At 40.2% G+C, this 27,700-nt stretch overlaps 2 protein-coding genes across 4 annotated transcripts in view; one reads left to right on the forward strand and one right to left on the reverse strand.

The window, feature by feature from the left end:
• The first annotated feature begins 4 nt into the window (after positions 1 to 4).
• Positions 5 to 17,388, forward strand: LOC125502252 (tyrosine-protein kinase sid-3-like). 2 transcript variants are annotated; one of them, XM_048660319.1, is made up of 9 exons: positions 5 to 1,583; positions 1,677 to 1,768; positions 9,287 to 9,443; positions 10,839 to 11,086; positions 12,589 to 12,734; positions 13,687 to 13,964; positions 14,079 to 14,177; positions 14,839 to 14,972; positions 17,026 to 17,388. In XM_048660319.1, exons 3-9 carry the CDS (start codon positions 9,308 to 9,310, stop codon positions 17,050 to 17,052), a joined length of 1,068 nt encoding a protein of 355 aa, XP_048516276.1. In that variant the 5' UTR covers positions 5 to 1,583; positions 1,677 to 1,768; positions 9,287 to 9,307; the 3' UTR covers positions 17,053 to 17,388. The 2 variants fall into 2 exon arrangements, with proteins under 2 accessions (XP_048516276.1, XP_048516275.1); XM_048660318.1 differs by lacking the exons at positions 5 to 1,583; positions 1,677 to 1,768 and adding an exon at positions 8,968 to 9,129.
• Positions 17,389 to 21,550: 4,162 nt separating this feature from the next.
• LOC105690923 (dopamine D2-like receptor) overlaps positions 21,551 to 27,700 on the reverse strand; it is a 134,297-nt gene continuing 128,147 nt past the window's right edge. For both annotated transcript variants that reach the window (XM_048659875.1, XM_048659849.1), the window contains exons 7-8: positions 22,956 to 23,401; positions 21,551 to 22,426 (exon numbers count right to left, since the gene is read on the reverse strand). In XM_048659875.1, the coding sequence (XP_048515832.1) occupies positions 22,218 to 22,426; positions 22,956 to 23,401 (655 nt within the window). In that variant the 3' untranslated portion in view covers positions 21,551 to 22,217. The remainder of the gene's footprint in view (positions 22,427 to 22,955; positions 23,402 to 27,700) is intronic.

A 27,700-nucleotide genomic window follows, 5' to 3' on the forward strand; every position in this document is an offset into this window, starting at 1 on the left:
CACGTAATTAATCAGGAGATAAAAGTCAAAAACCAATCAGTAGATCATGTAATCTTGTTAGATAATTATCTACATTGAAGACCAGGATTTCACCCTCGCTCTGAGAAATCGTTTAATATAATTATTCCAATGTCAAGATTTGATTGCGCGCAATTAGGTAGAATCTGATGTAATTATACTGGGTAACCCTGAAATACATGTATTATGTATGGAGGTATGTATATTTAAAGTCAAGTCACGAGAATCCTGACCCGAGGTCTTTAATTGCAATCGTAATGGAAAATTGTTGTGAAATCAAATTTGCTTCTAAATGAATGAAAATTTTGTCGAATCAAGATGTAAAAAAAAATTCAATTCAAACACTAGATTTCATAGTGTTCCTATGAAAACACTCCCTTTTGCTGCCTACGTTTTTCTTGCATTCAATTGCGGATTAGGAAAGTTTCAAGCCTCGTCCGAAAATGGATCGAAATTTTTTGATTTTATGCCGATGTTTCGAGCAATCAATTCATTTTGAAAAATTTGGTGCTCGCCCTATGATCTGAGGAATAACCTGAGAGATGATCCGTCGACCAGAAAATCCTTGAGATATTTTATTGTACCTCGAATATTTTCACGATCGCCAATTGGTCCGGGACAGAACCGTACCTTTGCGGTCTGTTGTTTCGAATGTTATTTACATTAATTGACATATTCACTGTGTATTCGGGTGATTGTGTAATTAGGTAATGCGGTCTAGAAGTATTCAGCTTCAAATCTAATTATCACGGAAGATATGTTTAATGTTTAATTAACGGAGGAATTTTGCGATGCATTTCATCCATGCCATCGCATCTGACGTACAGAGGTGTAATTAAAGTAGATCGTTACGGAGTTCGCGTAACAGAAGTTCTCCGTTTGGATCGGTACAGCATGCATCAAATCTAGCTGTACGTGATTTTGTGAAAATTTGACCAGATTAGATCTCCCTTCAGAAATCGAGGTCAACCATTGACCGAAATAATGTACACCAAGGAAATGTATATGTATAATTAATATTAGTGAGGAAGATCGGCACTGAAAAGGGTTCGTTCTGATACGCTCGTGTCCTCGCAACAAAATCCACGTCCCTCATCCCCCGAACCATTGTTATTAACATCGACGGTAAGCCTGTATGGCTTAGAAGGATAATGAAGATACATTAATCTGAGCTATTGTACACGAGGATATAGACGAGTATACACGTATAAATGGTACAGATATACCATCGTCGGCTACATATATATACGTATATATACAAATACGCATGTGTTTACATACGCATGCCCGAGTACTCAATCTGTAGGAAATTGTGACAATTTGGTGAGAGAGCAAGGAAATTGCCACTTATTTTATTCCTAGGAGCATTTTGCAGAGGTGTGGCAAAAGTTAGACTCTGACACGGGTCGAATTAGCGGCAAATGAAATAACATCACATGGGAAACTGCAGGATACGGGTGAGAAGTCGACATCGGATCAGGGATTGATGAAACAGTAAACGTTGAGAAGTTCCTAATGCCTTTATCTTGAGGCTCTACGGCTGTACTGATTCTCGGAGCTTACTGGTAATATAATGATATAGGTCAAACTTTTCCCCTTACACAACTGCAGACTAACAAATTGAAATTTTACTAAAAGGCATTAATACATCTTCGCAGAGATTTCATTTCGGAATTATCAATCGCCACTCCGAGCTCATGCACGACGTCTGTGATAACCGTCAAGGAATCCGAAATCAACCTTGTTTAAGGTAGTATTTGATAGTCATTGGAATTTTACTTCATAGCATTTGCAGCCACTGTCAAATACCTCCGCTATTAGTTTCGAATCGATGTCCCCTCGATATTTAATGATTCAATTATGATGCGAATACATGCACCTACTTACATCATAGATATATTGACATACAACACAGGCACGACTTTAGGATATCACGTGCCAAACAGCAATCTATTGTCAGATCTCACCCATACAGAGTGCGCTGAGCCTTATCGTCTGCTTAAGAATTAAAATATTCATTTCTTCTTCATCAAATCGGAGTTACTCACTCACTAACAAATTATGTTCGGATCAGAATATTTGCGGCAACCGATGAACTGCACATTTTTTTCTTTTTTTCTCTTTTATCGAACCGTCAATTATCGATTATGGGATATTAATTATAAATTAATTCGACGGAATTATGAAAGAGCTACTCGATTACCATGAGATCGATTTCAAGGCGAGATTTGATGAATTATTGATCGTTTGCCGAAGATGAGCCGTGTAATTTTACCTGAGTTTTAATTTCATTACACCAGCCAATGTTTCACTTCAGCTATTGTATATACGTGTAGTTTCAATCAAAATTTCGTGTGAACGTTTTATGTCCACGTTATTACTAAATTCGGTTGTCGTTAAACAAGAAACAACGTTGAACGGCGTCGTCGCGCGCGTTTCAGACAAAATCTTAGCGATGCACGTACGTACGTACGTTACGCGACAAACCCATATCTACAATGTGGGATTAATTTCCTCTGCGGATGTCAGATTTAGCTAAAACTTCATCAGGAATAATAATCGCAATAGAAGTAGGAAATTGGAAAGTTGAAGTTAGAACGAGGCTAGACGAGATTATACATGGGAAGATTCTAGGTAAAATTAACAAGTATGGTAATTACTATTTAATGACTATGAAACGTACCGGTACGGTGACGATGATGGGTCGACGTGGTAGTCGTACGAGGTGACGAACGATGGTATAATCAAGAAGATGGATTATCAGCACCCTTAAATTTTCTCGTCAAGCGTTAATTACTAATTGTTATCTTATATGTCAGAATCCCAACGCGGTCTTCATGCGCAATTGAAACGAACACCCTTAACTCACCGTACACCGAATCACTGTTTAAAATTAGTTATTTACATTGTATTTAATAAAAGCGGGCAACGAGGTATCCGAAAGTACCATCAGAATTCAAGAATAACTTCGTTATATTCGTCTGTCATCGCTGTATCGGAAAATTAGCTGAAGGGTAAGTTCAACGGTATCCACAGAGGCATGATGTCATTAAACATTGACTTTAAACCTTCAAATCTCAATATTAGGCACATCGTTGAATTGTCTCAAGTCCAAAGTAGCGTTCATTTTTTTTCTTTCGTTTTTTCATGCGGAAGCTGTAATAAGAAAGAAAGAAAGAAGGAAAAAAAAAACGACACGCTACTCGCTCTCAATTTTACTTACATCCGGCATTTTTTTTTCCTCTGTTCGCGTCTGTAGGTTGAATTAATCTTTTTTTGTTTTTTTTTTCTTTTATTTCTCTCCAGACCCATCATTAATTTTCATTGAAGAGCTGTTTGGTACACATACGTGTATATAATATGTTCTTCCTCCGCCAAATTTTTACCGAATCACGCAAGATGAGTGGAAATTAAAACTTAATTATAAATTACACCATGAATATGCAAGTCGGTAGAATATTGCGTAGGACCTATGTGAATAGAGGTCACATAAATTTTTGTTTTTCTTTCCGTTTCATTTTTCATTAATGTTCTCGCGTGCATGGAAAAAAGAGAACCCCGTAGCCGAATTACCCGACATTCCGCAGGTGACCTTTGATGTCTTCCTGGAACGTTGAAGGGTCCGCCACTCTCTCGGTTCAACGTGGGTCGCGTTCAAATATATGTACTATATTACATCTACATACACATACACACGGTCACCACATACAACGTATATAACTATATGCATGTCATTCGCGGTCTCATACGGTAGTAATTCTTCCTTTCGATCTGTTGGTACTTTTCATATAAATTTGTGCACGTACAAGGTGGTTGAAAAAAATGGATCAGCTGATTTTTTTTTCTTCTTTCAATGGGTAAACAGGGAACAGCAATATCATCGAGGTGAAAGATTAGAGACTAGAAGGGTTGTATAACTAGAATTGAAATAAAAAACCGTAGAAATATGAATCGTTTTACACGAGGTTCGATATTTCGTGGTGTGTAACTGTAACTCAGCAAAGCGTTGTATGAGTTTCAGGAAAATAAGATTTCTGGCTGTGTATAGGCTATCATCGTTTGCAAACGATAAGAGAAAAAGAATGAATCGAGAATGAAGAGAAAGGAAAAAAGAGATCGTATCTTCTCCTATCGTGTGCGATGAACCCCACTTGAATTAAAAATGTATTGTATGAGATCGTTTTTCGTTCTATACGACCCCTCTACGGGATCTTTATATTCGAAGCTGTACAGAACCTCGTATTTTCCTCTGAGTTATCACAGCTGTAATAAGAAGAATTCTCGATAGATGTATTCTTTGCATAATTGAAAAAGATCGTTTCAACTGCGGAGAGGAAACCGAAGAAATATTTTTCCTATATGCTCTCGAGCACAATTTACCATTCCGCACGTCTGTATCTTTTATCATCGTTCCGAAGATCGTTCAATTTTCCTTTTCGAGAGTAGGTTGCGAAAGTCGATTATTGCTCGTTTTCCGTGAAATTAGTTCAAACAGATATCGTACGTACGTACGTACGTATAATTTTCATCCTTTTTCAGTTCTCTTGTTCTACCTTACGACCAACTTATGCTCACGGAGGCGAATTCCACCGATCTCGCCTCTTTTCCCTCCCGCAGCGCAGAACGCATCGAGTTTCGTTTGTTACCCGCGTCAAACACGCGGTGAAGCTTCAAAGGCTTAGGTATTCAAACAAGCCTGGGTTAGCGTATAAAGGGCGTTTTTCTCAATATCCTCGGTAATCCCGCGGCATCATTTATTTGATACCTCGGATCCGGACGATCCACCGCGATCTGGCCGTCCGGGTTTCACCTAAAATGATTTTTCAGCCTACGCAACGCGATCTCAGTATTATTCGACATTTCTGACAGCTGATTAACTGACAGCTACGAGCGGATCTTCCTGATCCACGTTCGTTTTTCGAACGCTCAAAGCCTGTTCCACGCCCAACGATATCAGCGTACGATTGTACACGCCGTGGAAATAAAAACGAATCACCGAGTATAAATATTTCTATGTATATAGTATGCGTTACAGCCGTACCTGAGTGATTGGAATTATTTCAATACAAATGCACTAAATTTTCGAACAAACAACGAATATCCCTTGCGTGTGCGGAGCTATAGGCTGAAAATTTTCCACCACCGATGCGAACATATCTACACGAATTTTATCGCATCACTGCTGCTGCAGTGATTGGTGAATTTCACGGTTGAATGAACAAAAAGTCGATTCCACGGAGCTATAGGTATTACAGGGACCGCGTCATAGAGCCAATAGAGAAACGGTTACACCGAAAACTGCAATCTTCCTTCAACCCACCGGCCGATAACTTTACGTACATGTTGTACACAGACACCGTAAAACGATTCTTCCTCCTGCACCTTCTTCAATTTTTTCTTTTTTTCCATCTTGTAACCGTAAAAGCCTATACCTCGCCTCTCAATTGGACTTCATATGTAAACTTGATGTACGTACGTAGTCCCGCGAAGGCACTTCGTTATCCAGGAACTCACTGTATCGATCCCTATTGCTCTTTGATCACAGGGTGTCACCATGTGTCACGGGCATAAATTTCCACGCTCGTGAACTTGCGGTTTATAGACCAGGAATTCCTGGTAGACGGTTTCTTCCATAGTTGGTTTAAATCACACTGGCGATACAACGTTGCGCACTTCGTAGGTACGTACCTGCGATAGAATCGACTTTGAATCTTGAACTTGTTTCCGCGAGAGAAACCGGATCAAATTATTCATCCGAGCTATCGACAAACCGGGTGGGCCGCTGCACACGAGACAAATAGCATCACCTTCTTTCACTCTCGTCGACGATCGTTTCCTTGCTGTCTCGTTCGGTCGGACGTCACTGAACTCACAAATACTCGTGTAAATTGTCGTGTGTACATCTCTGAGTAGGTGAGAAATAAAAGTGTGCGATTAGTGTGACTGAGGTATGTACGAGTCCGTGGCCTAGCCAGTCAACGTCAAGGCCATAAAGTTTCAGCGAAAACTGTTTCTCCGTATCGAGAATACCGAGAATTCCTTTTTTTTCATTTCGAGGAAATGCGGTGGAGCATATCGCAGAATACGTACCGTTGGTGCACTACCGGTTTCGTTCAAGCCGTCAGAATTCTTCGACGCGAGGCCATCGGCCCCGCGGGAGGAGGACTCTCGAGGTCCATCCGGAGTTGGTCAATTAATTTAATTAATGATTACGAATGAAATAAGATCCACCCCTTTTGCTTTGGCGGCGATTGAGTTATTTTTGGTCGCCTCTCTGAGTACTAGTTTTATTCGATCCGATGTCCTTTCGGTTTAGCTCGAAAATCTATCCCTAGACTTGTAAGGTGGCGTCGTTTCCCGTGAATTTTCTTCGGATTCTTCAGATGCTCAACGGATGGATTCGAAATGATCGGTAATACAAGTTTAGTACAGTGGGTATAAATATCCCGAAATTCTCGCATAGCGGTTACTAAGAAGTACCCATTTACCGAACTGCCCAACCCAACTTCCTACAATAATCATTTTTACGAGCCATATCCTTACCCCACTTGTTGCTCGGGATTAGAACAGTCCGCTTCAATTTCCCATCTGCTCCGAGAGCTGACCAGCTCGAAAATATACACGTAGGTCGTACCGTACGTACGTACATACATACCTGGTATGGGGTATGGATAATGTTTTTCCAGCTAAAACATGACACGAGAGATGGCAAAGTGCTCACTTTCACCTTTGACTACCTACTACTACTAGTACTACTACTACTACTACTACTAGTCGCGCTTTTGAAAGGGTTACCCGGAGGCACACAACATTGTACTCTCTGGTTCTCGCATGCCGTCAACACCACGTGACATGTCCAACCTCGACCAATTTTGCCTCACCAAAGTTAATCCAACCCAATGCAAACCTCCGCGCATTTTCTCTAAGCTAAACTACGCTAAGCCAACCTAACTTCAATGATGACGCCACAACCGGGTTTCGCTAGTAGCGTATCGTGTCAAGCGTTGTGCTATGAAAATCGGTACAACGAGGCACCGATGTTTCATTTAAATCACCGTATACCGAGTGGGTTGCGTTCGGCTACCTCATTACCCTCCGTCTATTACCACCTCACCTTCCAGAGTACCAGGAAGCCGGGGTATAATACCTTTGTTTTTTTTCCACTCATTTTAATTATTTTCAGCCTCTTGCTACGTTTTTGTTATTACTGTGTATGCCGCGTCCGTCAAAAATTCAAAATCTTTAATGTGGGGGAAAACGGGACCCCGCTGACAAAAAAATGACAGAATATGAGTCTTTCGTTTCGTTTCACTTTTTTCAAGACCATTGCCACGTCGTTGGTGATAACATGCATGCTTTAGTAGTTGAAATTTTGGGCGGTCCGTTCCCCCCCGCCCAAGATGTGTATTCATATAGATGCGTGGAAAGCGACGCTTCAGACAAGGGAGGTATAATCCCAAAAGTTCAATTAACTGCTGATAAATCAGCCCCCTCATAAGCCTGGCGCCCAACGTTGAAAATTTGCATGTATTTTGATATTTAAATGGGAGAGTGGCTAGAATTGGTTGAAAGGTCATGCGCGGATGAAGAGAGACGAGAGAGAAATGGAGAGGCGCGCGTATGTATACATTGCGTGATTTCTGTTTTCAACTCACACGCTCTAAGGTCCGGCCAACCTAAACTTTCGCGGGGGTTTAGTTAAATTCTAATTGAAGGGCTCAACCGTCGGGAATAATCTGAAGAGCCGGTGACCAACGTCCGGACATACTGTTTGCCGCGTCGCGTTATGTTGCAGGAGAGCGGAGCGCTACTCTTAATATTCGCCATCTTTGTTAATCCCCCTTGGTTTTTCTCGACTCGGGTTTTCATTTAACTCGCGCGATATGCAATACGAGGGTAATACGAAAGAACGTTTCCTTGTACACGAGCCACCTGGCAACGTGGCCACTGCGCCACAACGTTCACACCGAAAATTCGCGCTACAAAGTTGGAACGATGGACTTCTGGCGTCCCACCTGCGACGCGTTAACTTTCAGCAGGGTCCGCGTGTCTACCACGAAGAGTCGAAGCTGAAACGGACGGAAGATTTGTGTCCATTCCTGCAAGCCCGATGCCGCCAAAAACTCTGAGCATCTCGTATACCGCTGCTTCTGGTAGAACGCAATATATCTTTCGACCCGCGGCGAAAGTCTTCGTAAATTTCTGTCGACAAAACAAGCTACGTTCGGGTCAAACTAGATACCTCTACGATGTTTTGCTCGAAGAACCGCAGACTTATTGGTTTTGCTAAAAAGAGTAATGGCCTATTTAGAGATTAGATGGAAACATTCGTAGAAATTAACGACGTACGAAGTGGTCATCGATTTATTCAAATCAATTGTAAATTACCCCAAATACGTACCGCAAGCCGAATAATTCAAATGTTGCAAATTTTTTTCCGGATGAGAGAGAAAAGAGGACAAAAATTCATCGATACATTTCGCACGATTTCATCGTTACCGAACTATTTGAAAGAGAAAAATTGAATAATCTGCAGGCAGAGAAAAAAGCTTTGCTGCGACGCGGTGCCTCAATGCCGACGCACTTATACGTACTACATATCCGGAGGTGAATATTATATATATATAAATATGTCGGTTAAAGTATTAGCTATTCTTTTATTTTCCGCAAGGAATAACATCGGGTGGAAGAGCTAACGATAAATGAGAATTATTGTGAAAAAGATAATACGATATCCGAGTAATGGAAGACTGAAAAACCGAGATGAGTAAAGCCACGTTTTATCTCTTCAATTTCCATTCCCGTTTCATACGATCTGATACTCTATGAGGCGCTGCGAGAGATACGAGAGTAGAAAGGTTGAATAGCGAGTATTCGACGGCGGTGGTATTTAATCTGTTGAGCAACGGCTATATAAACGTCAAGTTTACATCTAATTGCGGTAAATAGTTATTGAGAGTGATATTGATCGGTATAACCTTCCTGGCTGTGCGAAGCTCGCAGCAATCGATTTATAAATCGGGGTACATATACGGATATAGTATAGTTAAAGATACCCGGGGGTCCGAGCGACGATAATATACAATGAACCTGCGGGAAATGAAGATCGCGGTAAGTCTATCGACCGTCAATTGTCCCCCCGTGCGCAAGCCGACAAATTGCGCAAAACTTTGATTCTCGTCTCATTCGAAACAATATCATTCGCGACGCCCTTCTTTCGTCGAACTTTTCACTGCACCTATACCGCTTGCGCGTATTTTGATTTCAGGCCATTGTTCTCGGCTTGGTTATGACCACACTCACCCATGCGCAAAACCAACGGAGATCCAGACGCGTGGAAGACGACCTGCAACAATCTTACATCGTGCATTACAACAATCAAGGTCAACCTCTGAGCGTCGCGGGATTCGAAGACTTCGTTCGCGGTTAGTCGATCGAAAGACTCGGATATATATCTCTCGATAGATTCACGTGTCATCGAATCACACGGATTCAAGCGGGAAGGGCGAAAGCCAAACGCCCCGTCGCCTCGTCTGAGGGCATTCGAAGGTTCGAGCGTGATCGCTAGCTCAGGGGGTTCGAAGCTCTTCGAGTAAAATCGACATAATTGAACGAATCAATTTTTGTCTGTCAGAGGAGGTGTTATAATTTGAAATTTGGCTCGGAGCTGATCGCGAGTTGTCCCGTCAATCATACCGTGAGAACGCGGTCTTTCGACCTTCCCATAACATTTCGCGCGGACGAGGTGATTCGCGGAGACAGTGACTGATTTTTTTTTTTTTTTTTTTTTTTCCCCCCTATCTCGACAAACAATTTTTTGTCATTTCATTTCACTTATTTTTTCGTCATTAACGGTGTCAGCGGCCGCATGGCCACCGTACCGTTTCTCCTCTTATGATCGATCGAAATGCCTTAATTTTCTTTTTCTCTTTCGTTTCCGTGCTGCCCGGCGTTCGTTATCGTATACTATAGTAGTGATTTATCCAATTAATAGAATCGCAATGATCATCCAGGCGATGAAAATTACAATCGCTAAAAATAGAAGCGAAATTTTCGTTGTTTGTTTTCCTTACGGGCAACGATAAAAAAGCGACCTAAACCTCTTAATGGTATACGAGTTAATTATGCCGCTGAATCTGCCAGTTGCCATAATCAGGAATAACGAAAATAAAAATAACCTATGGTATGTGCGCCGGTATAATTTTTTTACTCCGCGAGGTTGGGGGGAAGGGGTGCCTGAAAGGTATGTTTACTTTTCAGATTTGTATTAAATGCCGCGGGGCAAATCGCGAGGGTTGCAAAGTCTCGCGTGTGTTAAACGCGTCTACATATACCTATAATACACAGCATATTCTACCGTATATAGCGTATATCCGCGTAGAAGATAAACGATAAAAACAACAAGGAAAAAAATAAAATGAAGTACGTAATGAAAGGTGGATAAAAAAAATTCCGTGTAAGACTAATTCAACACATGTTTTTGACCGTTGCAGCTGTACGTGCACAGCTATGCGTACAATAATCCAATATCTCCGTTTCAATCCACTTTACCGTACACTCCGGTGGCGTTTGAATCTCGAAACTCTTTCGCTGTTTCTTGCCGTCCGTCGAAAATATAACGTAAAATTTATCGTTCAACGTGGAGTGTTGAACTTGCGGTAGTACGTTTCGAGTTCGGTTGTTTTTTCATCAATTTATTTTCGTTTCGGTTGTGAGTTGAAATATACTTGCGACCGAGATGATGATCCGTGGATGATAGGGGGGATGAAATGAAAAATTGAAAGAATTATTTTTAACGCCAAGTTCAATTATTTTTCCAGCACTCAACAGACAACGGGCCAGTTCTGCAGGCTCTTCCGCTTCATCGTATTCTGGAGATTCGGAATTTCCGCCTTCGGCCGCTCCGACAACCACGTTGAAGTTGACGACGACCGCTGAAAATCCGACTCCCCATCAGCCGAAACCCTTGGCGTCGGAAACTTCGACGACTCAGTCTCCCGCAGTTATCTCAACGGCATCCCCCGAGCCTGCATACGTCAATGTGGGCCCAACCGAGTCTCCGTCAAAGGTACACCCACCACCCTATCCGCATAGCGTGAAAAAGTTTTTCTTTCCGTTTTTTCGTTCTTCTTTTTTTTTCTGCTTCAACTCGATGTGCGTGTGTAAAATGAGAGAGAGAGAGAGAGAGAGAGAGAGAGAGAGAGAGAGAGAGAGAGCGAGACCGTGTTTGCTTCGACGTGGCTCGATGGCTTAGCGCGAAAGTGTGGGTGTATTTGCGTCGGGAGAACTGAATTTCTGGAGGCTGTTTGAAGAAGGTGGCGGGGTGTCATCGCCGGGGTTGGGACTATTAGGGATTGCTTACTTTTGATGAGATGGAACGCGAAACAGAGAGAGAGAGAGAGCGACCGAAAATCTGGCGCAAATTTCACTCGTTAACTTCCATCGTCCTCTGTTCCCGATTCCCGCGAGTTGAATGACTTCCTCGTACAACATAGAACGTCATTTAAGTCGAACGGATGCCGTAAGCTGAGAAACTTTTAAGGAAGAGCGTCCTTTTGACGAGACCGGGTTTGTCGCAGTTGAAAACAAACGACAGTAGGTGGCAATTTGTTGGGGTGGATTCAAAGCGTGCGGCGCGTCGCGACGATGGCTACCGTATTAATTGTACAGGAAACCAAGTCCACTCGAAGTAAATCGAATCCCCACCGAATTTCAACGGGAATGAATTTGCTTAGGGGCGAAAAAGACCGGTGGGTATATACGTTGTACGAAGAGTGTTTGTACCCATCAAACCCGAACGCGAACCGACTTGAAATTAAATGAATCCCTGAAAAACGTTAACCTACGCGGCGCTGTACGTACGTTTCTTACCCAAACGGATCAAAAACCAAACTGCCAAACGGTAAATGGCGTACGTTACATACGCGGACTCTAAAATTCCCAGAATTCACGTACACATACACGTTCACCAAACCATAAAATTATACCGCACTCATTTTAATACTGATGAAAATAAACAAAAAGAGGGAACGGTCGCTCATAATTCCGGCTAAATTTTCCGGTGTCTTGTTTCGGACGAATGAAATCTCGCAGTTTCATTTAATTTTTTGAAATTAGAATCGCTGGGTAACTTTTTAAACGTTACCCCTCGAGCATTCCGCGGCGATATATATCGCGCGCCCGTAGCTTGTTCGTTAATTTATTCTCCTTTTTTGTCCTTCCTTTGTTTTTTATTCATTCACAAATGTGTGTACACCGTTGCGTCGCGGATCTCGGAACAGAGTCCGGTTTATACCGATCGAAATAATCGGTCTTTCGAGGAATCGAATGTCGCCGTTTGGGGATCGCTGTGAGCACGACATGCGAGGATAATAGGCTGCAGGGTCACCGAAATGGTCGACACCCGGTGTACGTAAATACGGTACTATACAGATATGATACACATACACACACATGTGTGCTGCATACCTTGACACTTACTCTATGGCATGAACCACCTCTGGCGACAGCTGAATGTATGTATATCCTGATATACCATATAGGTATATCCTCTTTGTACGAACGTTGCAGTTGCCACCTGAAACGTCCGATGCGTTGCCTGTGGCGAAGGTTTCCTCGTCAACGGACAAGCCAACTTCGACCCTAGCTCTAGGACACGACACACCGTCAGCGATGTCAATTTTCCCTGGAGGACCTTCGATCGTCGACGCATCAAAGTGCGTACCGATATTATACTTCCTCTCTAATTACCCTAGAAATTAGTTTTGGTTCGTTCGAATCTCTCATATGGACATGCGTGTACAATGTATTTATCGATTGGTCGTTACTTTAAATTTCCGGGTCATAGAAAAAAAGAGAAAAAAAAAAAAAAAGATCAAGCAGCTGGAGGAGTTCACGATGATTAAATGTTTTCCACGATGAGATGAAAGGTGCCACCGATAATCGCAAAGAATATCCGAAATATCGTCGAGGAAAAACGAGTTTACGAATTTCACGATTGATCGTAATATCTTCTAACGCTGGCGGAGTTTCTCTGTTAATAGTTTTAAACGGTCTTCATATCCCCCGAGTATTTATTTGTGCCCACCGAACGTCGATATTAGAGATGATAAACATATTTCATATACTGCAGTTTCGGATTAAACGCGTTTAAATTGTGTACCGCCACCGCTGCGCGTGGTTTGATTTCGAAGATTAACGACTGCGAACGACGCGAAAGAGGAAAGGAAATCGACAAGAACGCGTTGCTTGTCGATGCCGTACGTTTAATCGCATGCGGTGATTGAACGATATTAGAGATTTTGATGTTTTTAAAATCCGAACAGATCTAGTCGTCCGCGAATTTCAGACATTCGTGTTAACCGCACGGAAGTTGAACGAGCAAAAAATCATGAAATAACAAAATACTTCCATTTTAGAAAAGAATTGACCCGTAACTCGGTGACTGTCACAATACTCCTTCGCCCTGAAATTCTCATCGCAGAATATGAAAATTGGTATTTCGTAACAGTATTTTCCGTTCACCGGCTCCTTTTTTTCGGTCGTCAGAAAAATGTCGGTCGGAAATTTTATATCCTCAGATGAGAGGAGTCGGTATAGTTTTCCTAGAAGGCGTCCTCCCGTCTATGCCTCCCGCATAGCATACCTATAGCGACATATTGATTTCAGTCTGGTTACACCCGGGGAGAATCCACCGTCCAAGATGACGGTTTCAAGCTTGGGATTCCCCAGCGGAGCGAGCTTTGCTTCCAAGGTAATTTCCCTGCAACCGGCTGGAATCCATACGCTACTGAATTACGCAACCCCCTTGGTAGCCAATCAGGGATACGCATCCCCCCAGCCAACGACGTACGTCCAACCCGTACCGATGTACTTGCAAAAAACTTACCTGCAACCGGAAACCTCCAACTACGCACCTTATCCGAATCAAAATCTCGTTATCTCAGGCAAGTATCAGCTTCGTTGGATACACCAGTTGTCCTAGACGCAGATCGGAGGGGAAAGAGATCAGGATTAGAATTGATTGAAAATGATATTTTGGTGCTTTTTTTTTTCAAAAGATGGCACAATACCTCTGCGAATGGTTCGACACGAGCCTCAGCAATTGATCGACATAGGCCAAGGTGTGGGTCAGGGATACGAATCTCATACTTCTCAAGGTGAAAAGTTGTTTGAATAAATCGTTGTAAGTAAGGTACATAGGTCGTACGTATATACCTATATATATATATGTATACAGGAAAATGTAATCGGAGAGCGAATAAGGTCACGGGGCTGGAGTGGCGTGGGTTTTGAAATTTGGGTAGGCACTCGAGTGAGAACCATCCCGCCACCGTCGCCGCGTCACCAACACCAACGCGAACATTGGGCCACCCTCTTTTCTCGCGTAAATCTGTGACCGTGCAACGTACATCCGTAGGCCTGGCGGGAATCAATATTCGATCTAACGACTTGAAAACCATCCGAATTATACACGACAATCAAGGGTAGCGGCCGCGATCGAGTCGGTAGAGAAATTTGCGAAGACCTGCACCGCCGTTACAGCGCGCGGAGATCGATAGTCCGGTAGTTTCGTCGCTGGTTTAACCCGTGTTATCCGGACTTTCTAGAGAATTACGTTCACGGGATATCTACACCGCGCGTTGTTTGCGGCTAAACTTCCGCTCGATTTTGTCGACGCTGTTTACGTTGAGTTCTATAGAATACTCGTGTATTTAGATACGGAATATTCGGAGTCGATTGTTAACCGTAGCCTGCACGTGTTTATTTCTAAGGCGTTAGATGTTATCCGTAGAAAATAATCGCTAAACATTCTCACAGGAGTTCCTCTGACTTTGGGCGGATGGGGTGGCGTTGATTACAGCGGTCATCGTTCGATTCCAGAAGTGAAACCCGTCTTGGGCATCGCCAAATTAGGATACGCTATACCTGCTTCTTCGTCTGCCCTTTCCAAGGTTAGTATTTATCTCGTTTTTCTTCTTATACCTAAACACATCAGCTCTAAGAGAAAGTGTATCTGTATGACCGTATCGATGCAACTCGTGCGTCGATGAAACTCAATCTACAATTCCTGCCAACATATCTCGTGATGCCTTTAACGCGAGTGGTACAGTTGTAAAACGGGTATTCTTTTATTTCGTCTTACGATCAAACTCATAGGTTCGATCGTCTCGCTGGTGCTAAATTTGTCTCTTGGAAGAACGAAATTTCCTTCGAAGGTCCGGCGAACCAAGCTTTGTACACTTGCGCCTTTTAACCGACCGCCGGCTTGCGGTCCGTCCCTCGCACGCTGTAGAAGGAGATTGAAAAAAAAACAAAAAAAAAAACTTAAAAATATCCGCCAAACGAAATTGGAACCATATTAATTCATCGTCAAAATATGGGTCGAAAAGACGAGGAAAAAAAAAATCTCATTAGGTCTTATTCTGTTGTTTTTTTTTTTTTTTTCTTTTTTTCTTTCACTTACGTTTTTCATTGAAAAGTGTTGGAATAACGGTTGTTTATAGATTCTAGGAAAACGTTTGATCAGTTTTATGAAATAACGTTCAAATATCAAATAATGGAAGTGATGATGAAAAGGCTTCTGATTACGAGATCAAGAGTGTAAAAAAAAAACTCACCTATGCACGTTGCACGGCTACTGACCGACAAAATTAATAAAATACGTACTCCATACAGTGATTGCCGATCAGCCAACTTTCGATTAATTTTCCGTCACGCGGCGCAATTTGCGCCGAATAAACGCGGGTACTGAGGTCGAATACACGTTCTTCTGCATCGGCGTATTGTGTTTTTTACAAAGAGTGAGTTGAATTGAGTATAAATTCTGAAATATTCGAAAACTGTGCGATTGATACTGTAACAGTGAAATCAATGAGAAACGAGAACAAGCAAAACCGATTAGGTACGTGCGAATTAAAAAACCGCATTTCACCGTTACGCAGTACTGGAAAATGAAAATCATTAAACCATCTGCATTGAAAACAACGTTGCGATTATGAGAAATTCATCCAACGTCGGTTGCTCACACTCTCGTCGGTTCGAGTCTTTCGCCATTGTTTTCTTATTCGAAGCTCGGCATTTTTTCCTCGGCAGCATAGTCGGCTTACATTTCATGTTGATCTGATTATTCTTCTCTGGATGTAAACCGTGGTCGTATAGAAAATGAAGAAAATGCCTCTCATATCGTTCTGCAAAGCGTGAGAATCGCTGCGAAATAAAACAGAAAAATAAAAAACGTGCACTCGAGCATCTGACGAGGATGAAATACTGCCTTACAAGTAGATGTTATTGACGGCGAATAGATGCGGTATACAGGTATAGATGGACGCATGTATATGCACTTACACGCATACCTCTAGACACATGGTAACATATGTGGAACCCTAGCGTCTGCACAGCTGTCGAAAATGATGGAGAAAACACGTTTTCGTACCACATTTTTATTTCATCGGTGTAATATAGGTACACCCTATATCGGCGAATTGCGTCAGTTAACGGGGGAAACCTCCTGCAATAGTGTCCATATATACATGGGTGTGTACGTACATACATGTACGTAAGCATAATATCGAGTTTTAGGTATCCTCCTGTTAGTGGTTTCATTTTACCTTTACGATTGAGCCGTTCGATTTGTCGTGAGATTCGGCCATTATCGATGTGAAACGCGGAGCTGGGCGGCTCTGGAATATCTGCAGCAATCGAATGGGGGCGATATCCGTTCTCGTTGAATTTCAGTATCCTCTTAGATACGGAAAAAAAAAGGAAAACAAAGCAAAACAAACAAATGAAAGAGCACCGCAAAAACGAACGATAACATCATTGTTCCACACCTTATCCGTCCCGCGTCGCGGCAGACACGAATCGTTGGGGTGGTAACATCAGGTTTTCTCGAAGGCGCGACGTTGCAAAAAGTTTTCTTAACGGTTGAGCAGCTCTGATACTTTCGTGTAATGTCTCCCTCATAATTTTCTTTTTTTTTTCTTCCTTTCTATTCTCTTCCAACAGATTGGCTTCGGTGTTGGTTCTTGGTAACCTCTGGAACTCTGCCACTTCTCTGTGCTCATCGGATCCACGCGACCTACTCGTCATCTGACGTAATGTGGATATTGGATGTACACACAGTAGGCACACAACTGGCCAAAATTTCATCACCATATGTTACGATGTACCCGCCATTTTGTTATTAATTTTATTGTTGAATTGTTACTAATCCGCAATACATTGCACTAGGTAAGAAATCCTCAAACTATATAATTTCTAGAAATATCTCTTATATATGTTATAAAAAAGTTATTGTTGTTGATTATGTACATAGCAAATTATATGTATAGGTATTGACTTGTATGAACTTTATATGAAAGACACAAAATGAACAAATAAAATATATAAAATATAAGAATTATTTTTCAACGTCATCTGGATACACGGCTCACGGCTCATCGTACCGTTGGATTGTCATGACTATTTTACAGCTAAATCCGTTGCGAAACGAAGAACTAGGATAACAAAAGAAGAAAAAATACAAAAACAAAAAACTGCGGTTTTACATAATCAGAATAACAGAGGTGAGCTGCATGTAATCCACGTACCGGTACGCTATGCAATATCGCTGACCTTTAAATCTTGACGAAAGCATGAACTATTTTTTTTTCATCCTGTTTAATTTTCACCCTGCAAGTTTGCACGCTCGTAATTTTATTCCTGAAGGCGTACCGCCGTGTGTACCGTCTCCTCTGTATCGGATAAATTGCTTTTTGACGAGCTCCGGTAACAGGTATGCCTGCTAAAAGAAAGGGGATGAGGGTTGACCAGCGACGAGAATATTGGACATGGAGGTAATTGGGTAACTCAGCGGGCGAGCAAGCGGACCGCTGCAGCTTTCACTACATACCCGTATACATATGTATACCGTGAGATTTCGATGGAACGTGTTGCGACCCACGTACATGCGTCGAAATATTCGAATTCCTCGGTACCCGAACGAGCCCGAGCTGCGCCAGTCACCGGCGTAGGCGTCTTGTTGCGGAATGTCACGTTCGAGGGCTTATCTCCTGCCGAATGTGCTGCCGAATCAGCCATCGCAACAAGACGCCTACGCCGGTGGCTGGCGCAGCTCGGGCTCGTTCGGGTACCGAGGAATTCGAATATTTCGACGCATGTACGTGGATTGCGACCCGTTTCATAAAAATCTCATGATATACAATATGTAAGTATACGTATGAAATAAAAGTTATTCAGGGCGGGATCATATTAGCGAAATACTTCAGCGTCGTTGAGAAAGTGTGACTGTTCGTTTTGTTCTTATTAGTACGGTTTATCATTTTCTTTACTTTTGTCAAGCTGGAATCTCCATCGAGAGCAAAGTATATGGTAGTAATGTATATATAGACAGTTATATGCTCTATTTGTAATATACAAATACAGTTCTCAAGGGGTTATTTTTTTTTTTTATAATAAATATACATATTATATGTATAATATAATTCTAGAATTTATTTATAATCAACATAATTTTTCATCATTCATATATACATAATATAGCCTTATTAGATATTACATGTTTGTATATCGTATGTATAAATTAAATATACTATATATATATAGTGTATGTATTGCCTTTCATACATTCAGCTTTTATACCGTCTATATATTCATATATAATATACAATAGATATAATAACATATTACATGGTAGTCATAATATTAATAATGATATAATAATAACTGTTTTCTTTTTTCTTTCTCCATTTTCTTTTTGATTCATTTTTTATTTTATCGATTTTTAGTCAGCAGATGATTAAATGATAAATTATATTTCACCGCTTACATAACTATGCCCTGTATAGACCATTGGTAGAATATCATATTTAAGACAGTCATATACATAACATCATGAAATCACTTATATTCCACTTTATTATTATGTTATCTTTTTTTTTCACGGTATCCTCGTGTCTTATGTATACATATATGTTACATATCAATTGAAACGAAAAATTTCCGAAATTCGGGCTCAGTTGAGAATTTTCAGAAATTTTTAAACGTTTATTTCATTGAAATTTAAAAGAAAAATTTTCTTGTAGTCGGCTTTTTTTCGTTCTCGTTATAATATCGCGTTGTTATAGTTATGTCGTCGTATCTTATATAATTCAAATAATTTGTTGTAATTCAATTTTTTATAACGTAATATAATTTTGATTTTTAATTTAGTTTGAGTAATATAATATATTATAATATATGATAAATCGCACGTGTTCTTATCCTAATTGTATATACATAAGGGAACGCATTAAGGTTTAGAAAAATACAGCGATCTTACGAAGGATTGTAAGAAAATTTTTCTTAAATATATAGTGTGTATATATACTGCATCATATACATATATCATACCTCTACACGACATATACTCATACATGTATGTATAACCAATGCTTATTTTCGTAACCCTACGCATACGCGAAAATGAAAATAATAATATTACATATCGCTGCTCGTAAGCATTTTGGCTAGACTCATTGTCGTATTATTTCAATTATTTTTTTAAATTGTCTTACAGAAATAAATTTGTTTCAGCACTTAGATTTTAATGTTTATATAATATATCCACTTCGATGACTACGGACTACATTTCGAACTTCTGGTATATCTAATTCATTCGCTACGTGTTATTGATTTGTTTACTCATTCATTTAATTATTTACTATATATTTTTTTCTTGTTGTTTCAATTTTCTACGACATCACTTAGGATTCATACCTCTCTACGTGCGTTATTCAACTCTGGATCGCTACGATTGTTGACTATACTTACAAAATAAAATAAAAAAAAACGGCTCGAAGAAGACGACAGTAATGTAAATCCGGCTATGAATACGAATATGAACAATTATCTTTACGTGACTTTTGGTTATTTTTTCCATTTTTTGAACATAGTTTTCTTTTGCCTCCATCGATATACAGGTATCGCACAATGATATAACATTCAACACCAAAAGCGAAGCGTGTAACAAATCAATGACGTTTATGCAGCTTCTGACGTTACCGTTTTGTGTTTGTTTGTTATCTATTTGTTTTTGTTTGTCCGTCTTCTAATATTTTGCCATTAATATTCTAAATTTTCCTACCCATCCGCTCTATACTTTGATGCTCGACTTTTGAGCGGTTGTTTAATGCCAATTCTCTAAAAAGATATATTATGATAAATGAAAATTTGACAGCTACCCAATCACATATACAGTCCATTTGATAAACGAACGTGGCATTATACGTGACGCATAACACCGTAATATACAGAGATGATATTTACAAATTATATACACTGCTTCACAGCTCTATAACCATTTTATACCACGTTCTATACTAATATAATTATCACTACATTTTTGTCGTTACAACTAGGGTTTAAAAATCAGAGAGTAAAAAGCTTTGATTGTTAACATTATTGCGACAGCTTTCCATTTTTTTTTTATTTGATTAATTCTCGATTCATTTGATTTTTGACGAAGGAAAATTATTTGTCAAATGTCGCGTTACGTTGTAAAATACCGACATTATTCATTTCTTCTTCTCGCTCCTTTTCATTTTTCTCTTTTTGGTATCTCTTTTATAAACATATATTTATACAATACTTTCGGGTGAAAAGAAGCGCCCTACTACGGACCAGTGATCACGGATAATAAGATGTGAAAAATTCTTGATATGTTTAGAAATTCGGAATTCGGTATAGTATCAGAGAATTTCTTTTCTGTGTATAATACATACATATATATATAATTTATATGATTGCGTATAGGTGTTTACAACCAAACATAATTGTGCATCGAAACGTTTTAATTTTTGTCCCGTCCCGTGCTTCAGTTTTCAGAGCAAGTTGCTTGACACGTTCCCGCACATGCAGTGTGAGCGCGTATTAATTTACTACAAGTCCAATAAACGTATATAAACACAAATCCACATAGGCGACGGTGGAAAACGATCGTAGAAATAGAAAATATCCGTCCTCTTTTCGGCTAGATACTTCAAAAGAATATATATGTGCGTACACACGTCCGATTGTGAGATTGCTATTTGAGCGAAAAAATATTGCTATCTTAATATGTTCGTATTATTATGTATATAGAAAACACATGTGTATTGTATATACGTATATATACATACTTATCGTCTCAATTAATACTGCTTTGATATATATTTATATCCGAATATTATATATATATATATATATATATATATATTATATATATAGGGGGGGGGGGCAAAATGGGGTAGGGGTGGCAAAATGGGGTACCCCAAAAATTTGGTAAAAATTTTGATATTTTCAAATTTGATAGTATTGAAAACAAGAGATTATTTTTCATTGTTAACAGCATTTTATTTGATAATGAAACAAAAAATTGTTTTTGCTACGGCAACTTGAAATTTGATTATTTTCCTTTAATTAAAAGTGAAAACGAGAAAAATCAGCATATTTAAGTCCTTGAAAATATAACGGTTTCTTAAGTAGCCCATTTTGCCCCCCCCCCCCCCCCCCCCCCTCCCCTATGTGTTTTATTTCATTTTCGGGAGAGAATTTATTTACTTAATTTTTGATTTGTTCATTCAACAAATTCCACATTTTTTCACTATGTTTCGAAAGATTGGACTGAATCTTAATAAATACGTAATTCAAGTGTAGCGTATGCCTTATAATAAATATATTGTGATTATTATTGATTTATTTTTTCAAGCTGGATACTTGGTATCCTCCTTGGTTTCAGCATCACTAATTCTTATCGTTATCGTTAGCGCCAATAATATTTTTATCCTTGCAATAATACCGCACCACCATTATATACGTAACATGCACATATTTTCACGTACCGCGATCAGAAGCCATGATATCGATGATTAATTAGTTTATAATTTTATCAAACAGACTGGCAGACCACATATAAAATCACATTCGAAAGTGAATTAGCGTAGTTATTATCTTTCTAGAAGTAAAAAAAGAATTGTACAAATGATGGAAGAAAATCCCGCGATAACTCGCGAGCTCGTTTATAGTAGGTATATTTAAATACAAGTATATATAAATTCGAAAGAAAAGTTAGAGATTAAAAATTAAATAAAGAAGATGAAAGTAACGAACAAACTTTTTTGAAAGAGAAACAAACGACTGAGTGATTTGTTTTTCTTTTTTTTCTTTTTTTCAAAAAGGTCTCAGACGCTGAGTAGCTTTTTAAAGGCTTTTCGAAACTCAGGGTTAAATACAGTGTATATAACGGGATTCACGAAGCTGTTCATGTATCCAAGCCAGGTCGTGACGATAAAGGCGGTGACTCCTGGTTCGCAGGAAAGCGCGAGCTTCACGCAAAGCGCGTCCATTACGTTGCAAGTGAAGAATGGAACCCAGCAGATCAGGAAGACTCCTACAGTGGCGATTAGTGGAATGAACAGGTGAAGCCATATAATGAAAAAATAAACGATTTGATAAACTGAGAACAAAAAAAAAAAAATTCCAATGAGCTAATCGGTATTAGTGGGTCGCAATTCCCCCTTATACGATGACCTGATACTGAAGGAAACTTTTCTTCCATGGCCTCATTTCAGAGGTAGCTAAATTTTTACGGGTTTTACATCGTACGGAATTTATTCAACGCTCTTATGAAGATTGATGCGAAGGCTGGCGGAGTTATTTTTCATTTTTTCTTTTCTCTTTTATTTCATTTTCTTTTTTTTTTTTTTTTTTTAGCAACATACATGTGTCGCCTTTTCTAATATACCGGCGGGTGTTTTAGTAATTGGAAAAGAATTCTTCAGCGTACGTCGCGATGGGGGAAGGAGACAGGGAGACAGAGAGAGAGAGAGAGAGAGAGAGAGAGAGTAAGAGAATGAGAGTAGAAAAAATGACGAAAAACAGGAAAATTAATGAAAAGGACAAAAGTGTATATAGCTTACCAAGAACTATAGCCAGAGTTTTTGTCGCCTTCCGTTCTTTTTTCGCTGAACTTTTCTCCCGTTTCTTCTTACTAGCTTTGTTGGCTTTGTATATGGTGAACCTTGATCCCGCTGAAGCATTTTTTCTATCCTTTTTAGCCGCCATTCCACTGCCAACGCTCGGTGTTCGTCCTAGTTGAAAAGGTAGCAGAGATCCCGTACTTCTCAACCTCTTCAATTCCTGTTTGTTGCTACCATTTTTCCTCGCTAACGACGCTGACATCGTCCTTAGGGGCGGAGGTGAGGAGGAAGAAGAGGATGCCGACGCCCCCTTTAAATTTGGACTCGAGTTCGTTTCCAAACCCTCGTGAATTGCACTGCTAACCGGATCGTACGAACAATCCGTCGCCCTGGTCCCGTTCGGTCCGCCGCTCAGTTGGGTCTGGGCTATCACGCTGAATCGAGAACTGTCGGAAGTTTCAAGGAAATATGAGCCGCGAACTTACACCGGCAGGTAAAAGAATAATGATCATTCATATGATAATCGGTGGGTCGGGCGTCAACTGACATCTCGTCACTCGCAGCCACGCCTCCGAAATTATATAACTGCAAAAAAATTTGCAATTAAAATCGCCGACGATGGCACACGCGGTCCGATTGGGGGATGCCCTTTGGCAATGCCGGAATCACGCCCCCTGCAGCATTCGCGTTTGCTTCGGTTCGATGTGAAAATTAACTTGATCTCTAGGGGTGTATGCCGAGGTATACGCCGTTGTTATCTGTTTACGAGACAGCCGGCTCGTTCACGATCAATCGGAAGCTCTACGTCCGGCTGATCGTTTACCTATCTCTAACGCCGTCTGCTGTTCCCCGCAGCTGCAATCGTGTATACCTATCCACGTAAATATATACACCTGTATACGTACGATATGTAATGTACCGAACATACACAGGTGAACACACCGATGCATCGGCAGATGATACAGCGTTTGCGAGTACGTGCCGAACAATCCGTTCCAAACCTAAGCTGACCTATAAAACTGGACATTGCAGTTTTTTCAAGCTCCGCCCGCAATAGTCCTTATCCTATGACCGTAAGTTTTTACTTTCGAATGTCAATTATACAGGATATTCCGAGGAACGAACGCGGTTGGTTTTTATTTTCAAGAAATCACTGTAGTCCCTCTGTGATGAACACAATGATCTTAAGACCAAATCGGGAGTGATATTCTCGTTTTTCCCGCTGTCCCGATGGATTTGAATACTCAAAGAAGGATTTCGAGGGGTTCTTTTTGTCGAGTCTTCGTGTGAAATCTCTCGGCAAACTACTTCTTTGTGTTAATAATATACAGTTTACGGAAAAAAGGTAGCATATAAAAATTTGAGGTAGCAGTTTGTATTACGCCTGTTTGGAATCATTAAGGATTGATAATCAAATCTAGTTTAAAAAAAAAGGCACGAATTTTCCTGTATCTACCAATTGCGTACGTTGAATGGGAACTCTGAGAGCAGGTTAATCGGCAATCGCCGATTGTGAGTCTATTCTAGTTAGCCTCTTTCATGGATCTATAAGTTAGCCGGGAGCGCTGCAGTGGTACGAGTCAATGGATGGTCGGACATAACAAAGCGATTCACGGCGTGCAAGTCGGTCGCGTCGTCGTCTATGCGGGCCTCCAATTTGCAATTTTCCCTCGTCCGACCTGCCGAATTATGTAGAAAGTAGTGGGTGAGCTTGGCGCGGTTAGAATCACCGACACGATTGAACAATTAATATGGCCCCGAGCCTCGCTGACTCAATCGGAGATATAAACCGTCGCGAAACTTGACGCGATCGTTTTCACTGATTTGGAAAATAAGGTAAATGAAAAATGATGTTCACAGATTGTATCCGCTAGTCTTCGCTTTGATACGGTAAAAATAGGTTCGAGGTGCGGAAAAAAAGTGTCGAGAAAGACACGATCCACCGGAAAAAAAAGCGACCGCAAACGTATTAATTGATATCGTCATCTATTTGTGAGTCCTCGACTCTGGAAATTTAATACTTGAAGGGGATACCAAGCGAGCCGCTTCGTTATTAGATCGAGAATAATGGGCGATCGTTACATCTCCGTGATATAGACTATGGTACGATTCGGTGATGTTCCTGGTTGTGGATTCTGCACTTCGCGTCTACGTAGTTACCTACCCCGTGGTTATTAGGGCGTGTTTTACGACCGGTATACTTATGGCTGTGGTTTCTGGTGCGGTTAGCTGCACTAGCTATGTGTTGAGAGTTAAGATGAATAAAAAAAACGTATATGTATATAGGCGCGATAAAAGCCGCGTTTGAAAATTCCAACCGAAACGTGAAAAAAGCGGTTTTTTTTTTGTCTTTATTTAATTTTATTATTTTATTTTCGATTCCGTTCCGCCATTTTACATTACTTTTTATTTCATTTTGTTTCTTTTTCTTCCATTCACACGTGCAAATTTTATAAGTTTCGAAATAACTTGGCTCGTTAGGTTACCACTACTGTATACGTTGCAAGAGCAGAGAAAAATATATCCGAACTTTATGCGAACCAAGGAAAGGAATAAAATTAAAAAGAAAAAATACCAAGAAGGTTATGGTAATAAAACGGGGCGAGAAGTAAGCGAAGTGTTTTGCCAAAACTACTTTTTTCTCGATATATATGTGTTCATTTTCATATATGTAATAAAAAAAAGACGGGAAAAAAGTGAAAACGACTCTCGATTAATGCGTAATATAACAAATGTTTGGATAAAATTTGCAGACGTATATCCCAAACATGCAATACAAATCCCGTTGAACGCCTAGAATTTTATACGTGTACACAACCTACATAAAAATAGGATACAAGATATAATAAGATCAAAATAAACAAGTTCGGCATCCTGCACGTTCGTTGTTACAAGAGTCTATGAAAATAAATTATCCGTATAACGTCTGCTCTTTGCGACGTAAAATAATAGCGAAGATCTTCACATATTATCCGAACGAAACTTTACATACGACATACATACATCAATTATTGATGTGCGAAAATATTTCGTAAGAAACGATACGAAATAATGTACACGTATCGAGATGAAATAATCTACAACAGTATTTATTATTAATATAAGTATTGAAAAGATGTCGATTGTTCTCTTAGTTTTTAATAATGTTTTTTTGTTTTTTTTTTTTATCCAAGGAGTTAAAAGTAAAGATTATTCTACTCGAGAGGGAGAGGGAGGAATGAGGGGGAGAGAAAAGCAAACATAAAGTTCCGTTTACTGGTTTATTTATTTTTTCATATTAATATATTCATCCGAAGGAATATAGGCGGAAGTCTGCAGAGCTGAGTATAAGGGAGAGAGAATAGGATAGGAAAGTCAGGAGAAGGGGGACGGGTGATGAAAATGGCTGTCGGGGAGGGCAGAGAAAAGCAAGTCGTATAACTGAGACACTATAATAACAGTGTAGGGGAAGCAGGCAATCGGTTGTTGTTGATTATCTTTGAAATAAGTTAATATGGATGAGGCGTGTTTTGCATTTGATTGAGTCATTTGAAACGGCAACGCCCTTCCGTCTCCCTATATACCAACCCTCCCAACTTTGTCGCCGAAGATCTCGTGCTATATATACCTACGTTGAATATCTTTCAGAGACCTCGGAGCAGCCCTATAGCCCTAAATAGGTAATAACGAGTCACGCCACCTCACTTTCAGGCTTTCAACGGCTCTCGGAAGTGAGATCTTGACGAAAGAAAGAATAATAAGGAAGAAAAAAAAAAAAAAAGAAATAAAAAGAAATCTTAAAGGGCATATAGAAGTAGAGGAAAGAGAGAGAAAGAATCATTCGAGACTTTCGGTAAAATGTTCAATGGGAACTTACTCAATTAACCTCATTTCAACGACGACGATGCGAGTGTAGCATTTATCCGGATCTACATACCTCCCAAGACCAGGGTATTCGAACCGTTACGACGTCGACCTGTCATCCGTTTCACCGAGATTTTAAAAAATCAAACGATGATGGTGTCGATGATTCTCTCCTATTCAAATCACACGAAAGAATTTCCATGGGTTACACGTTCCGGACGTGATAAAACACAGGAGTAGACCGAAAAACTGCGTGGCAATTTATCGTCGCAATTGAATTATCCGGACATTTTTCAATTAGACAAAATAATGAAAAAGCACAAGGGTGATAAAATCTAGTTTTGGAATACCCGCTGGGCGATAGGGGAATGCAATAACCTCGGAATTGCACTCGAGCTTCAAGAGCTGTATGGCTTGTTGCCATAGCACTATAAGAGCTAACTGCAACGCGAAAGAACGAACCGCAATTAAAGTACCAGCAGTAACCATGCTGCTTCAGCGAGACTGCATTACCGCCGCCATGGCTCACCTGCGGCATTGTTATAAACGGGGTGAAAATTATGTCGCATCAAAATTTTGTTCCGTTAAAAACGACGAAACTTGCAAAGAATTTTCCGCGTTAAAAAAACAAACACATACGAATGTACGTACTCGTGTATTACGTATATATGTATATGTACATAATTGTCCCCGAAGTAGCGTCATTATACCACCATCATCATCGTTATCATAGTCATCATCATTGCACTTCGCGGCTGAGTGGCTGATAGCCGAGTGTCGTTTAGGTTTTCCTTTTTTTTCTTCTTATGTATTTCAATTAGATGGAGCCGACGGTATCGTTAGAAAATAAGTAGGTATGGCAAGGTAATTAGGCCGCGCGTTGTGAGGTAGCATGAAAAAAC

Source organism: Athalia rosae, chromosome 1 (assembly GCF_917208135.1).
Source record: "Athalia rosae chromosome 1, iyAthRosa1.1, whole genome shotgun sequence".
In the NCBI taxonomy this organism is placed as follows: Eukaryota; Metazoa; Arthropoda; class Insecta; order Hymenoptera; family Athaliidae; genus Athalia; species Athalia rosae.

What these genes read in the sequence shown, in the direction of transcription:
- LOC125502252 (XM_048660318.1), top strand. Translation starts at nt 9,103, where the DNA reads ATGAACCTGCGGGAAATGAAGATCGCG. An exon ending in ATTCGAAGACTTCGTTCGCG is followed by an intron (nt 9,444 to 10,838) that starts GTTAGTCGATCG and finishes TTATTTTTCCAG; the next exon opens with CACTCAACAGACAACGGGCC. An exon ending in TCGATCGTCGACGCATCAAA is followed by an intron (nt 12,735 to 13,686) that starts GTGCGTACCGAT and finishes TATTGATTTCAG; the next exon opens with TCTGGTTACACCCGGGGAGA.